The sequence below is a fragment of the Tachysurus fulvidraco genome, chromosome 7 (assembly GCF_022655615.1).
Source record: "Tachysurus fulvidraco isolate hzauxx_2018 chromosome 7, HZAU_PFXX_2.0, whole genome shotgun sequence".
Lineage (NCBI taxonomy): Eukaryota > Metazoa > Chordata > Actinopteri > Siluriformes > Bagridae > Tachysurus > Tachysurus fulvidraco.
Genome location: NC_062524.1, coordinates 25,783,341 through 25,799,871, shown reverse-complemented (window position 1 = coordinate 25,799,871; position 16,531 = coordinate 25,783,341). Strand labels below are relative to the sequence as shown.

Below are 16,531 nucleotides of genomic sequence, written 5' to 3'. Positions count from 1 at the left end.
TAAGGAGGTGAACACTTCCCAAGCACACACGGAGCAGCAGTGTGGTTCTCAGGGCAACAGACATGGGTCTTCAACAATGTATGCTGGGAGTGGCAGTGAGGAAGAATCCAAGTCATATATAGTTCAAGGTCTGTGTGTGTGTCAGGAGCTTGACCACCAGAGGGCGGGCTGGCAGGTGTTTCCTCATCTCACACTGTGTTGTGTTGATGTGGGCCGGTACTTAATCCTTACCTGTTAAACTTGATTAGATGTCCTATATATGCCTGTTCTGTTGTCTTTGTATTTTGGGAGTCATTGTTGCATGTTCATGTGGCAAAGTTGGATGCATTTCCATGTTTCTGTATTATGTCATGTCATGTCATGTCATGTCAGGTTAACCGTGCCGTGTGTGTCTTGTGTTTTGTTTACGTTTTGGTTATAGTCCAGTGTGTTCTTTAAAACTGTGTTTTCCCTACATTCTTGCATTTAGGAATTGCACTAATTGCCATAGTGGACAGTAGAGCTGACGACGGAGCACTCCATCGTGGCATGGTTCTATAAAAGAAAAGAGTATGAATAAACATATGTGTGGTGACAAATAAGGCTCTAACAAACACTACACACTTAAATATGGTGCTGCATTTCACATAAGCATAACCGGCGGGCTACTTAAGGCATACATCAGTTATGCAGCTCAGACACTGAATGCACTAATCAGATATAACCAGTGGTGTAGTCTAGATTTTTGTAGTGAGTATACTGTGATTTTTTTCCCCCTCCCAGCCTCATACGCACCCATCCTAGAGCGACACCCCATAGGCACCATCACACTCACTAATGCATAAAATATGCATCTATATGTAATTGAGAGCATTATTAAAGACTGGTTATGTGTTATCAACATTCCAATTTATTATAAGCAACAAAAGACAGTCAGCTGATAAAACCTGTGCTCCAGGTCCCATATTCATATAACATTTAAGGCTAAATGTAGCTCTTAAAGGTAAAGTTCACCCAAAAATGAAAATTGGGTTATTTCCTCACCATCAATTTGTTCCAAAACTGTATGCAGAAGTGTCATATCTCCCTGTTGTGAAAAATCTTAGTAAAAATAATTAAGGTATTATTCCTTACAATACTATAACCAAAGTAAAGTATTAAGCCTTGCAAAATATTACAATTGGTGTCATAGGACATATGTAGGCGATGTTGTAGGCCAGATGTAAACAAGAAAAGATGTTTATTGTAATCTTAGTAAAAGTAAAAGTGACTCAGTGCTGTCAGGCCTAGTCAGTCTGAGCTCTCTGGTCAACAATGTGTGAGGAAGTGAAAATCAAGAGTTCAGCTCAACTCAATTTTCTGATTTAAAGCATTTTTCAGTATGTCTGCAACACATTGGTCATTGGTCTATTGCAAGTCTTAAGATAAATTAAACAGGAAACAGCAACACAACTGGTCATGTCAGACAGCCTTCAATCAGCCACTCTGATTGTAGTTTTAGACATCAAATACCGGTTGGTACAAGTGCTTTTATAATTACTGATAACTACAGCAGTAAAAGATCAGGATTACTGTAAAGAGAAGAATGGAGATGAGTAAGGAGATTTATAAAAAGGAAGAAGTTGAATCAAATAATAGAGCTGATTCCTGTGACATTGAGCATTCATATGAAGATGTTAATGTGAATAAGAACAATTTGCAGACCAAAAGGGCCAGAAGCTTCAAACAATCTGAGAGCTCAGGTAAAATACACTCACACTCAACAATATTTGTATACATACTGATGTACTTAATTTCAATTAGTTGTGCAAGATTTAACCACCCAAAAGTATCAAATATCTGTAAAAATTTTACTAAATGGCTATTTAAGTTTTGAAAAAATTTTTGTTTTTTTTTGCAAGCAACAATGAGGAACACATACACAGGCAATCCCTTATCAATAATGTAACTGATTGCTTCTGTTATTGTTTTTGATTTTGATGTGTAAAATAGTTACCGCTAGCATGACCAGGTGCATCTTTAATTCTCTACCTTTTTTTTGCATTTAATGCAAAACATTTCTGTTTAAAGTCTTGAACTATTTACGTTTGTTATGAGTGTGTGTATATGAGATTCTTCATCAGTTCCACATAAGAAAATCTTGTGCTGTGTAATGTCCCTCCCTTTATTTCTGGTGAAATAATTGTTATACAGCTTTCTAGGGAAAAGTGACTGAAAACCAACATCTAGTGCTTTGTAGGAGTATAGACGAATTAAATGCTTTGAATACAGCATTACTGTATCTTCTGTTTTAAATGCATTTAAAAAAGGGCATCTTGTCTGTATCTGTAATGAGAGTCAGTTACTGAGCACCCAGGACAAGACACAGCTGAGCCTGCTAGGGCTATTTTCCCAGCAGCTAGAGGTTGGATGGCTGCTGAAGGCCCTGGATTTGCTGCTGCATCAGAGGCTATGGAGAGTGACTCCAAGTGCAGTCTGCAATCCAGACTGGTCTATTTGTCTAAACTTGCTCTGGTGAGGCCTTGCTTAACTGATCTGGCCTTAGGATGCTCGGCTTGGCTGAACTGGAGAGGCAGAGGTCCTGTTTAGCTGTTCCAGGCCAGTAAATTTCCTTTTCAGCTGCCAAAAGCAGAGTGACTTCTGGAGTGATGCTGGTGTTAAATGTGATTAGGAAAGGCAGGCACATGTGCAGAGCCATCACTTACAAACACCAGTCACTACACCAATGTAGATAGTGGAGACGTGGCTATGGAAAACCGCTATCTCCCCAAATCTAAAGTATTGGCACTTATCTACTCAACCTTAATAGTGTCTCTGTCTGTCTGTCTGTCTGTCTGTCCTATCTATCTATCTATCTATCTATCTATCTATCTATCTATCTATCTATCTATCTATCTATCTATCTATCTATCTATCCATCCATCCATCCATCCATCCATCCAAATCCATGAGCATTGGGCCCTCAATCTGTCTTTCCAGTTCTAGAAATATTGCCACATATTTATGCTTTAAATCTGAGAAGGCTCTTTCCAACGGAGGTGGAATAAGGCTAAAACACAAATTAAAGTATTTTGTCAACAGTTCATTCAAAATCACATCATAAGTGACATTGTTAAATCTCTGAAAGGTCTGTGTATAGGGATAGTGAAACTCCATCATTTGGAGGTCACAATAATCTCATTTTTCTCATTCTCATTTTTTTTTTTTTTAAATAAGGAAAAACCTTTTGACTGGGATGGTGTTGGAAGCCTTTTGTTTCAATACAGGTTTTATTGCCATTATCTGAATGGAACTGAAGTTCTATGTGGTTTATGTGCCCTTTTGAGAGTATACAGAGGTATCAGATAAGGATGTGTTGTGTAGTGATTGAACCTCTTATATAAACTGAGAAGTCAGCTTTGTTGTTTGAATATACCACAATCCAATGGTTCTCTTTGTCTCCCAGCATATGCAGATGACCTGGTGGTAATGGTAGGGCATCACAGACAAACAAATATTTTAATTGATATTTTAAAAGATGATATTTTTATCATCTGCTAAGGTCAACTGGGCCAAAAGTTAAGCCATTTTAGCTGGACAGTGGGGATGGACAGCCTTCACTACCAGGAGGTCTGGTGTGTTATCAAATACTTGGGTTAAATATAGATACAATAAGTTAAAATAAACATAGGATTGCAGATATGAAAGACACAGTTGTAGTTTTAAACATATTTACAACAATATTTACATCGCAGTATACATGTGCAAAGTGGCAGTAGATAATGACTATGAAGAACCTTCCGAATCTAGAGTATAACCAGTGTCTAACCAGTAACTTCACTTGCTAAGTGCCTCCTTGATTGAAAGGAGTTTCTGGTTTCCCATGTCATAATTTGCCTCTGCCTGGGTCAGTTTACAGGAAAAAATGTCACATCGGTGGAGCTTCCCTGGACTACCATCTTTGAGACAACACGGCCCCTATCCCACAACAGGAGGCGTCTACCTCGACAACAAAGGGGAGATCGGGGTCAGGGTTATGTAAAATAGGTGTGGTGGTGAAACGTTATTTGAGCCGCTTTTAGAGCTTCTTCAATGCACTCTTCCATCACCTTGGCTTCTGGTAGCCATTACAGTCAAATTCGGGCCTTGGGTGGGGTAGTGTTGGGCAGGAGCCCTATGGTGCAGTCCCATGGGCGATAAGGGGATTCACGTTTCTTGCTGAAGGCCTCCTTGAGGCATTGGTACTCCCAGGGAATGTTCACAGTCCACAGATGTTGGGACTTTCCACTGACGTAGTGCAACACCTGGTTTTGTGGGTGTGGGTGTGGGTGGGGGGGTGTCATTGGAAACAATGGCGAATAAACTGGGGTGGTCATTGGGTCAGTTCTTTGTTAGACTTATAGAAAATCAGGTTATGATCCACTTTAATTGACAAAGTATCCTGTAATGAAGACTGAGTAGAATCCGTGTATGGTAAAATGGAACTCTTATAAAGAACAGGCAAACAATTCAAAACAGTAACACAAGGGGTAAATCATGAGGCAAGCAAAAGGTTCAGCAACAATTAAAACAGGCAAAATAACAAAATAAAAGACTTAGAATGCAGAAAATTCTTATGAAACTAGGATTTGAGTTTTCAAAGAGCATTTATTCACAACTTGGCACACAAGTTGTTCAGGTTGTCCAGTTGTGCCCGAATGTAGAGGGATCTGATTGGCCAGGGACAGGAATCCATTAGAGGAAGAAAAAGATAGGGCAAAATATATATATTTTTTGGGCTTGATTAAGAAGAAAATATTGACAACGTACAGTAGTTCAAATTGATTTTGGACAAATTGGTCAAATTGGACAATAAAGAGGGTCACTAAATAACTAATTATATGTGTGTTTTTCTGTTTTAAATATGTTTATTTTTTATTCTTCTGTTGTGGATTTGTAAGTATTATGAAAAAACACAGCTCTGTGTCAATTCTCCATTAGGAGGAGAGACTACAAGAAGCCAATGTTACAGACTGACTGCAGTGTGTTTGCTGGTGCTGTGTGTTCTTCTGATGACTGCAATCACAATTCTGTGGATCAAATTCAACACACTTGATGCTGAAAACCACCAGTTACAAACCAGATACAACACCCTGAATAAAGAGAGAGATCTGTATCAGACCAGAAACAACACCCTGAATAAAGAGAGAGATCTGTTACAGACCAGAAACAACACCCTGAATAAAGAGAGAGATCTGTTACAGACCAGAAACAACACCCTGACTAAAGAGAGAGACCAGTTACAGACCAGTTACAACACCCTGACTAAAGAGAGAGACCAGTTACAGACCAGTTACACCACCCTGACTAAAGAGAGAGACCAGTTACAGACCAGTTACAACACCCTGACTAAAGAGAGAGACCAGTTACAGACCAGTTACAACACCCTGACTAAAGAGAGAGACCAGTTACAGACCAGTTACAACACCCTGACTAAAGAGAGAGACCAGTTACAGACCAGTTACAACACCCTGACTAAAGAGAGAGACCAGTTACAGACCAGTTACAACACCCTGACTAAAGAGAGAGACCAGTTACAGACCAGTTACAACACCCTGACTAAAGAGAGAGACCAGTTACAGACCAGTTACAACACCCTGACTAATGAGAGAAATAACTTACAGAGAGATAAAAATGAGCTCCAGAGGTTTTCTAAACTGGGTAAGCAATGTTTACCATACAGTAACTTAATAATTTAGTTAAGCAATACTTTTATTCCACATGTGTCTAAAAGCAGAGTGTGATGGGCGTTGATGGGTTTTATGTTGTTTTTTCTATGTAATGTAATAGAATTTAACAATTTAATCTGATTTCACACCATCTCAATACTCGAATGAGGCGGAATGAGGCAAAAGTCGAATTAGGCGGAAATGAAATCAAAAGTCTTGGAATGTTGATAAAAAATAAACTATTAGCTGCTAACAAACAATCACACTGGATACATGTAATAATATGAAGCAAATGTGTATGGAAACTGGTTAGTATTCTCCTACTGTGTGAACCTGTGTGAATGTCAGGTTTTAATAAGCTAGGCCTGAGGTCTTTTATAATTTCACTGACTGTTTTATTTTTAATGTTGAAATTCTCTGGATCCAGAATGGATATATTTCAGCACCAGTGTTTACTACATCTCTAATGTAGCTAAGAGCTGGCCTGAGAGCAGACAGGACTGCAGTGAGAGAGGAGCAGGCCTGGTGATCATAAACAACAGAGAGGAACAGGTGAGTGAGTGAGAGTGTGAGTGAGTGAGAGAGAGAGAGAGAGAGAGAGAGAGAGAGAGACTCTTATTTATTCTAATATTTTATTCCAACCCTGACAGGAGTTCCTCAGTAAAATGCAGTGCAGCAGAAAAGCCTGGATTGGTCTAAATGACAGAGACTCTGAGGGAGTGTGGAAGTGGCCGGATGATACACCACTGACCACTGGGTAAGAAATCACTGAACTGAAATGTTCCCATGGTGATGAGTTACTGACTGACTGAAATAAAACACACCAGATCCTTTGATTCTCTCCTTCAGGTACTGGGGAGATGGTGAACCTAACGATAAAGATGAGCACTGTGTTATCACAGGTGAAATGTCTGATTCTCTCTGGACCTGGGCTGATTATCCCTGTCATCATGAGTTTATTTGGATCTGTGAGAAGACAATCTTTAACTAACGAAAAGCATTCAACTGAATTTACATTATTACATTATTGTGTCTGAAAAATCCTCAGCATCATAATTTTGCCTGTTTTTCTAGCAGCGACATGGAAGCATGAATTAAATGAAATTCCCAATTAAATGAAACGAGGAATTGAAAAGAAACAGTCTATAATTTGTCTTTAATTAAGGAGGGGAACACTTCCCAAGCACACACGGAGCAGCAGTGTGGTTCTCAGGGCAACAGACATGGGTCTTCAAAAATGTATGCTGGGAGTGGCAGTGAGGAAGAATCCATTTCATATATAGTTCAAGGTCTGTGTGTGTGTCAGGAGCTTGACCACCAGAGAGCGGGCTGGCAGGTGTTTCCTCATCTCACACTGTGTTGTGTTGATGTGGGCCGGTACTTAATCCTTACCTGTTAAACTTGATTAGATGTCCTATATATGCCTGTTCTGTTGTCTTTGTATTTTGGGAGTCATTGTTGCATGTTCATGTGGCAAAGTTGGATGCATTTCCATGTTTCTGTATTATGTCATGTCATGTCATGTCATGTCAGGTTAACCGTGCCGTGTGTGTCTTGTGTTTTGTTTACGTTTTGGTTATAGTCCAGTGTGTTCTATAAAACTGTGTTTTCCCTACATTCTTGCATTTAGGAAATTGCACTAATTGCCATAGTGGACAGTAGAGCTGACGACGGTGGCGTGGTTCTATAAAAGAAAAGAGTAGGAATAAACATATATGTGGTGACAAATAAGGCTCTAACAAACACTATGCAGGGGAACACTTCCCAAGCACACACGGAGCAGCAGTGTGGTTCTCAGGGCAACAGACATGGATCTTCAAAAATGTATGCTGAGAGTGGCAGTGAGGAAGAATCCATTTCATATATAGTTCAAGGTCTGTGTGTGTGTCAGGAGCTTGACCACCAGAGAGCGGGCTGGCAGGTGTTTCCTCATCTCACACTGTGTTGTGTTGATGTGGGCCGGTACTTAATCCTTACCTGTTAAACTTGATTAGATGTCCTATATATGCCTGTTCTGTTGTCTTTGTATTTTGGGAGTCATTGTTGCATGTTCATGTGGCAAAGTTGGATGCATTTCCATGTTTCTGTATTATGTCATGTCATGTCAGGTTAACCGTGCCGTGTGTGTCTTGTGTTTTGTTTACGCTTTGGTTATAGTCCAGTGTGTTCTTTAAAACTGTGTTTTCCGTACATTCTTGCATTTAGGAATTTCACTAATTGCCATAGTGGACAGTAGAGCTGACGACAGAGCACTCCGTCGTGGCATGGTTCTATAAAAGAAAAGAGTAGGAATAAACATATGTTTGCTGACAAATAAGGCTCTAACAAACACTACGCACTTAAATATGGTGCTGCATTTCACATAAGCATAACCGGCGGGCTACTTAAGGCATACATCAGTTATGCAGCTCAGACACCGAATGCACTAATCAGATATAACTCAGATAAGCATCAACTCAAAGCTTACTGCTAGTAAAAACACACACAAAGCTTAGAATTAGTGCTATCACTCGGAGTAAACAGTAACAGCAATTGCCTGCTAAACATGATCAGGACTTGAAGAACAGCTACTATAACTGTCAGGAAATGTTTAGTACCACTCACAATTAGTCATGCACACACCACTTCACATGATTTAAAGGCCAACAGTCACAGCTCAGAGCATTTTTTCTCTCTCAAGATGCTACTTTCGTGTTGGCTGCTTCTGGGTGGTGACTGACATGCACGATAAGCCCCACCTCTCCAACAAGAGAAGCTCTCATAATTTCATGACAATGTAGGGAGATATGCATTAAAGCCTTTTTCAGTATGTCTGTAACACATTGGTCATTTTTGTGGTCTATTGCAAGTCTTAAAATAAATTAAACAGGAAACTGCAACACAACTGGTCATGTCAGACAGCCTTCAATCAGCCACTCTGATTGTAGTTTTAGACATCATATACCGGTTGGTACAAGTGCTTTTATAATTACTGATAACTACAGCAGTAAAAGATCAGGATTACTGTAAAGAGAAGAATGGAGATGAGTGAGGAGATTTATCAAAATGTAGAAGTTGAATCAAATAATAGAGCTGATTCCTGTGACAGTGAGCATTCATATGAAGATGTTAATGTGAATGAGAACAATTTGCAGACCAAAAGGGCATGAAGCTTCAAACAATCTGAGAGCTCAGGTAAAATACACTCACACTCAACAATATTTGTATACATACTGATGTACTTAATTTTAATTAGTTGTGTAAGATTTAACCACCCAAAAGTATCAAATATCTGTAAAAAATTTACTAAATGGCTATTTAAGTTTTTTAAAAATGTTTTTTTGAAAGCAACAATGAGGAACACATACACAGGCAATCCCTTGTCAGTAATGTAAGTATAGGTGCGATGATGAACTTAAAAGAGATTCTTCATCAGTTCCCCATAAGAAAATCTTGTGCTGTGTAATGTCCCTCCCTTTATTTCTGATGAAATAATTGTTATACAGCTTTCTAGGGAAAAGTGACTGAAAATCCTGTTGCAGTACTTCTGCCTTATTATTAAAAAACATGCTGCGTTGTCAAAACTGTTGTTAAAAATGTGCTCCAGAGAACTTCTTGTGCGCTTCCCTGTCACGTATCACACAGAAGACACGTCCCGTGGACCAATCTCCCGATCTCCCTTTATACAATTACAATGAGTCTTATCTTTTTCTATGTTTTGTCTGTATATGATTTCCACTGATCATACGCCTATATACGTATACACATACATACACATGAATACGACAACCGTGACATACACAAAAACCTATGTATGAGATATCCACCTATAATAATACCTACATTAATCACATCTCTACATATAAAATGATCAATGATGATACTCTATCACCTACAATCACCTATGGTATAGGAGTTCTAATTTAGTCTGATTTAGAATATGGTTATGACATACGTTTATGATCATATGTTAGGATATGGGTTTTTGATTAAAATAACCTTCTGGTTCAGAATCAACCGGATCATATATTAGTGGTTTTTGACTTATACTTATGATTAGTATAAGTGTACTGCACTATTACTAAGCTAAGCTTTTGTATTTTATAATATTGTTTTGCATATATGTGGAGATCTATTTATGCTGACTCCTTAAGTTTGCTAGATTATGACCTCAGTCTGTCTTGTTTGCACATGCATTTTTATTTTTAAGCCTTAGTTCTTCTGTTCTCTCCTAAAGGACAGGTTCCCTTTTTCTTGTTTTTCTCAAATTCTCAGAGTTCTGAGTACTGAGTACTTCAATAAACCCAATAAACCACCTTATCTCTGTTAACACTTGTCTCAATGCATCTAACATTATATATATAATGTTTTTGCTGCTGCATCAGAGGCTATGGAGAGTGACTCCAAGTGCAGTCTGCAATTCAGACTGGTCTATTTGTCTAAACTTGCTCTGGTGAGGCCCTGCTTAACTGATCTGGCCTTAGGATGCTCGGCTTGGCTGAACTGGACAGGGAGAGGTCCTGTTTAGCTGTTCCAGGCCAGTAAATTTCCTTTTCAGGAAATTTCCTTTGCCAAAAACAGAGTGAATTCTGGAGTGATGCTGGAGTTAAATGTGATTAGGAAAGGCAGGCACAGGTGCAGAGCCATCACTTACAAACACCAGTCACTACTCCAATGTAGATAGTGGAGACGTATCTATGGAAAATGGCTATCTCCCCAAATCTAAAGTATTGGCACTTGTCTACTCAACTCTAATAGTGTCTATCTATCTATCTATCTATCTATCTATCTATCTATCTATCTATCTATCTATCTATCTATCTATCTATCTATCTATCTATCCATCCATCCATCCATCCATCCATCCATCCATCCATCCATCCATCCATCCATCCAATCAAATCCATGAGAATTGGCCCCTCAATCTGTCTTTCCAGTTCTAGAAATATTGGCACATATTTATTCAATTCAATTTAATTCAAGTTTATTTGTATAGCGCTTTTTACAATGGGCTTCGTCTCAAAGCAGCTTTACAGAACATAAACATAGAACAGAAGTTGAACATAAGGAGAAAAAAAGAATTAATATAGTAAAAAATTAAGATATATATAGTTCACAGTGTGTATGTATGTATGTATGTATGTATGTATGTATTTATGCCCAATGAGCAAGTATGGGGGGACTCAGGCAGCAGTGGCAAGGAAAAACTCCCTTAATTTGGTAAGGAAGAAACCTTGAGCGGAACCAGACTCAAAGGGGAACCCATCCTCATATGGGTGGAACTGGGGGTGAGATTACAAATACAGTCAAACGAGTGTTGAATTGGTGTAAGGATAACATAGAGTTCAGATCTCCTCTTGGTATCATAGAGTCCAACTGGAGCTGGTAGATCTGTAGATGTCTCAGGATTTTCTTAGAGTTAGCCTCATCTCAGTGGAGGTCCAAAATCTTCATTGCACGGAAGACGATCGGAGCTGGTACAATGTCTGGATGCCTCGGGATGGGTAGAAAGAGAGAAGCAGTGTAGGGGGATTAACATAATTGCTGTTCATAAAAAAGGTGCAAGTCTAAAGTATTGGTGCATAATTTTATGGGATGTATTATGTGTGTGTGTGTACACCTGACTAAAGAGGTGAGTTTTTAATCTGCTTTTGAACTGGGAAAATGTGTCTGAGCCCCAAACACTATCAGGAAAATGCTCTACCACTAATGCTTTAGTAGACTTAGATATTCTGGGAACTACCAGAAGTCCTGAGTTTTGTGATCTCAGAGAGCGTGAAGGATTGTAACGTGTTAGAAGGCTAGTTAGATACATGGGAGCTAAACAACTAGTAATGCATTACAATAGTCCAGTCTAGAGGTCATGAAGGCATGAACTAGCTTCTCAGCATCAGATACAGACAGGATGTTTCTCAGCTTTGCAATATTTCCAAGGTGGAAGAAGTCTGTTTTTGTAGTATGGGCGATATGATTTTCAAAAGACAGGTTGCTGTCTAGTATAACACCCAGGTCTTTCACTGTCAAGCTACTAGTAACGGTAAATCCCTCTAAGTGAAAGTTAAATTGTGAAAGTTTCTGTGTACTGGTTTTTGGGCCTATAAGTAGTATTTCTGTCTTATCAGAGTTTAACAACAGAAAATTACAACTCATCCAGTCTTTTATCTCTTTAAGGCATTGAGTTAATTTGGACACTTTGGCTATTTCATCTGGTTTTGATGAGATATATAGCTGTGTATCGTCAGCATAGCAGTGGAAACTAATCCCATGTCTTCTAATGATGTTCCCTAATGGAAGCATGTATATCGAGAAAAGCAGAGGTCCTAGAACTGATCCTTGAGGGACCCCATGATTAACTTATAATAAACTGGAGGATTCACCATTTAATTCTACAAAATAATATCGAAGCTAAGAAGGTGTAAAGCTAAGAACAAGTCATTTGTAACTTTAACAAGTGCTGTTTCTGTGCTGTGATGGGGCCTGAAACCTGACTGAAGCTCTTCGAGGATATTGTTCTCCTGTAAGAAGGAGCTCAGTTGGACAGACACAACCTTTTCTAGTATTTTAGACATAAATGGAAGATGTTAAATAGGTCTGTAATTTTATAGTACATTTGGATCTAAATTAGGTTTCTTAATGAGTGGCCTAATGACTGCCAACTTGAAAGACTTAGGGACGTAACCTAAAGATAGCGAGGAGTTAATAATATTAAGAAGAGGCTCACCAGCTTTATGTAACACTTCTTTCAGTAATTTAGTTGGAATGGGGTCTAGTGAGCAAGTTGTTGATTTAGATGTGGGAACAAGTTTATCTAACTCTTCCTGTCCTGTACTTGTAAAGCACTGTAGTTGTGTGTCTAGAGCCTTAAGTGAGACTGGGTCACTAGTTGCTCTCATATTTTGAGCGTCACCTATTTTATTCCTGATACTTTCGATTTTATCAGTAAAGAATCTCATAAAGTCCTCACTGTGATGGAATAGTGTGTTCAGATTTCTGTTTTTTTGTTAAACTAGCCACTGTGCTAAATAAAAACCTGGGATTGTTCTGGTTATTTTTTATGAGTTTGCTCAGGTGCTCAGCCCTAGCAGCTTTTAGAGCCTGTCTGTAGCTGGACATACTGTCCTTATACGCTATTCTAAAAACCTCTAATTTAGTTCATTTATGCTTTAAATCTGAGAAGGCTCTTTACAACAGAGGTGGGATAAGGCTAAAACACAAATTAAAGTATTTTGTCAACAGTTCATTCAAAATCACATCATAAGTGACATTGTTAAATCTCTGAAAGGTCTGGGGATAGGGATAATGAAACTCCATCATTTGGAGGCCACAATAATCTCATTTTTCTCATTCTCATCTTTTTTTTTAAATAAGGAAAAAGCTTTTGACTGGGATGGTGTTGGAAGCCTTTTGTTTCATTACAGGTTTTATCACCATTATCTGAATGGAACTGAAGTTCTATGTGGTTTATGTGCCCTTTTGAGAGTATACAGAGGTATCAGATAAGGATGTGTTGTGTAGTGATTGAACTCTTAAATAAACTGAGAAGTCAGCTTTGTTGTTTGAATATACCACAATCCAATGGTTCTCTTTGTCTCCCAGCATATGCAGATGACCTGGTGGTAATGGTAGGGCATCACAGACAAACAAATATTTTAATTGATATTTTAAAAGATGATATTTTTATCATCTGCTAAGGTCAACTGGGCCAAAAGTTAAGCCATTTTAGCTGGACAGTGGGGGTGGACAGCCTTCACTACCAGTAGGTCTGGTATGTTATCAAATACTTGGGTTAAATATAGATACAATAAGTTAAAATAAACATAGGATTGCAGATATGAAAGACACTGTTGTAGTTTTAAACATATTTACAACAATATTTACATCACAGTATACATGTGCAAAGTGGCAGTAGATAATGACTATGAAGAACCTTCCGAATCTAGAGTATAACCAGTGTCTAACCAGTAACTTCACTCGCTAAGTGCCTCCTTAATTGAAAGGAGTTTCTGGTTTCCCATGTTATAATTTGCCTCTGCCTGGGTCAGTTTACAGGAAAAAATGTCACATCGGTGGAGCTTCCCTGGACTACCATCTTTGAGACAACACGGCCCCTATCCCGCAACAGGAGGCGTCTACCTCGACAACAAAGGGGAGATCGGCCCTGATGAAGCTGGCTTCCAGAGCGTCCTCAATGCACTCTTCCATCGCCTTGGCTTCTGGTAGCCATTACAGTCAAATTCGGGCCTTGGATGGGGTGGTGTTGGGCAGGAGCTTTATGGCGCAGTCCCATAGGCAATAAGGGATAGCTGGTTTTTACGTTCCTTTTCACGTTTCCTGAAGGCCTCCTTGAGGCATTGGTACTCCCAGAGAATGTTCACTGTACACAGATGTTGGGACTTTCCACCGACATAGTGCAACACCTGGTTTTGCGTGTGTGTGTGTGTTTGTGTGTGTGGGTGTGGGTGTGGGTGGGGGCTGTCGTTGGAAACAATGGCGAATAAACTGGGGTGGTCATTGGGTCAGTTCTTTGTTAGACTTATAGAAAATCAGGTTACGATCCACTTCAATTGACAAAGTATCCTGTAATGAAGACTGAGTAGAATCCATGTACGGTAAAATGGAACACTTACAAATAACAGGCAAACAATTCAAAACAGTAACACAAGGGGTAAATAATGAGGCAAGCAAAAGGTTCAGCAACAATTAAAACAGGCAAAATAACTTAGAATGCAGAAAATTCTTATGATACTAGGATTTGAGTTCACTTCATGTATACAAATGTTATAACAGTATAGACTGTTCAGAAAGGTTAGTTTTACATGCTTGTACATTCCATAGTACCTCAGGGTATGAGTGAATTGGAGTGAATTAACAGATTTCAGATTTTAATATACAGTCCCTCACAAGCCTAACCAACACTTCAATGCAGACTTCCCCTTTTTTGGACTGATGTTTTAAGACAGTACTTTTTCTAGACTATTTAATTTAACAGAAAACAGATCAAGGCTTTCCTTAGTTTAAGGAATCATCAACTCAAAGCTCAGCATTACAACATAGAGCTACTGAGGCAGATACAGGAGGTGCCATTTTCAAAGAGCATTTATTCACAACTTGGCACACAAGTTGTCCAGGTTGTCCAGTTGTGCCCGAATGTAGAGGGATCTGATTGGCCAGGGACAGGAGTCCATTAGAGGAAGAACAAGATAGGGCAAAATATATTGTTTTGGGCTCGATTAAGAAGAAAATATTGACAACGTACAGTAGTTCAAATTGATTTTGGACAAATTGGTCAAATTGGACAATAAAGAGGGTCACTAAATAACTCATTATATGGATGTTTTTTCTGTTTTAAATATGTTTATTTTTTATTCTTCTGTTGTGGATTTGTAAGTATTATGAAAAAACACAGCTCTGTGTCAAGTCTCCATTAGGAGGAGAGACTACAAGAAGCCAATGTTACAGACTGACTGCAGTGTGTTTGCTGGTGCTGTGTGTTCTTCTGATGACTGCAATCACAATTCAGTGGATCAAATTCAACACACTTGATGCTGAAAGCCGCCAGTTAGAGGAACAGGTGTGAGAGAGAGAGAGAGAGAGAGAGAGAGAGAGAGAGAGAGAGAGAGAGACTCTGATTTATTCTAATATTTTATTCCAACCCTGACAGGAGTTCCTCAGTAAATTGCGGTGCAGCAGAAAAGCCTGGATTGGTCTAAATGACAGAGAATCTGAGGGAGTGTGGAAGTGGTCGGATGATACACCACTGACCACTGGGTAAGAAATCACTGAACTGAAATGTTCCCATGGTGATGAGTTACTGACTGACTGAAATAAAACACACCAGATCCTTTGATTCTCTCCTTCAGGTACTGGGGACATGGTGAACCTAACGATAAAGATGAGCACTGTGTTATCACAGGTGAAAAGTCAAATTCTCTCTGGACCTGGGCTGATTATCCCTGCCATCATGAGTTTATTTGGATCTGTGAGAAGACAATCTTTATCTAACAAAAAGCATTCAACTGAATTTACATTGTTACATTATTGTGTCTGAAAAATCCTCAGCATCATAATTTTGCCTGTTTTTCTAGCAGCGACATGGAAGCATGAATTAAATGAAATTCCCAATTAAATGAAACGAGGAATTGAAAAGAAACAGTCTATAATTTGTCTTTATTTAAGGAGGTGAACACTTCCCAAGCACACACGGAGCAGCAGTGTGGTTCTCAGGGCAACAGACATGGGTCTTCAACAATGTATGCTGGGAGTGGCAGTGAGGAAGAATCCAAGTCATATATATAGTTCAAGGTCTGTGTGTGTGTCAGATGCTTGACCACCAGAGAGCGGGCTGGCAGGTGTTTCCTCATCTCACACTGTGTTGTGTTGATGTGGGCCGGTACTTAATCCTTACCTGTTAAACTTGATTAGATGTCCTATATATGCCTGTTCTGTTGTCTTTGTATTTTGGGAGTCATTGTTGCATGTTCATGTGGCAAAGTTGGATGCATTTCCATGTTTCTGTATTATGTCATGTCATGTCATGTCATGTCAGGTTAACCGTGCCGTGTGTGTCTTGTGTTTTGTTTACGTTTTGGTTATAGTCCAGTGTGTTCTTTAAAACTGTGTGTTCCGTACATTCTTGCATTTAGGAATTGCACTAATTGCCATAGTGGACAGTAGAGCTGACGACGGAGCACTCCATCGTGGCATGGTTCTATAAAAGAAAAGAGTATGAATAAACATATGTGTGGTGACAAATAAGGCTCTAACAAACACTACACACTTAAATATGGTGCTGCATTTCACATAAGCATTACCTGGCGGGCTACTTAAGGCATACATCAGTTATGCATCTCAGACACTGAATGCACTAATCAGATATAACCAGTGGT

At 39.1% G+C, this 16,531-nt stretch overlaps 2 protein-coding genes across 2 annotated transcripts; both read left to right on the top strand.

Annotated features, from left to right (window-relative positions):
• The first annotated feature begins 1,278 nt into the window (after positions 1 to 1,278).
• LOC113650027 (C-type lectin domain family 4 member M-like) lies at positions 1,279 to 6,852 on the top strand. Its single transcript, XM_047815630.1, has 5 exons — positions 1,279 to 1,721; positions 4,939 to 5,658; positions 6,094 to 6,218; positions 6,317 to 6,423; positions 6,516 to 6,852. Exons 1-5 carry the CDS (start codon positions 1,565 to 1,567, stop codon positions 6,655 to 6,657), a joined length of 1,251 nt encoding a protein of 416 aa, XP_047671586.1. The 5' UTR covers positions 1,279 to 1,564; the 3' UTR covers positions 6,658 to 6,852.
• Positions 6,853 to 14,133: 7,281 nt separating this feature from the next.
• LOC113650003 (C-type lectin domain family 4 member E-like) lies at positions 14,134 to 15,739 on the top strand. The gene is made up of 3 exons (XM_047815632.1): positions 14,134 to 15,216; positions 15,307 to 15,413; positions 15,506 to 15,739. The coding sequence occupies exons 1-3, from the start codon at positions 15,145 to 15,147 to the stop codon at positions 15,645 to 15,647; spliced, it is 321 nt and encodes a 106-aa protein (XP_047671588.1). The 5' UTR covers positions 14,134 to 15,144; the 3' UTR covers positions 15,648 to 15,739.
• Positions 15,740 to 16,531: the final 792 nt, after the last annotated feature.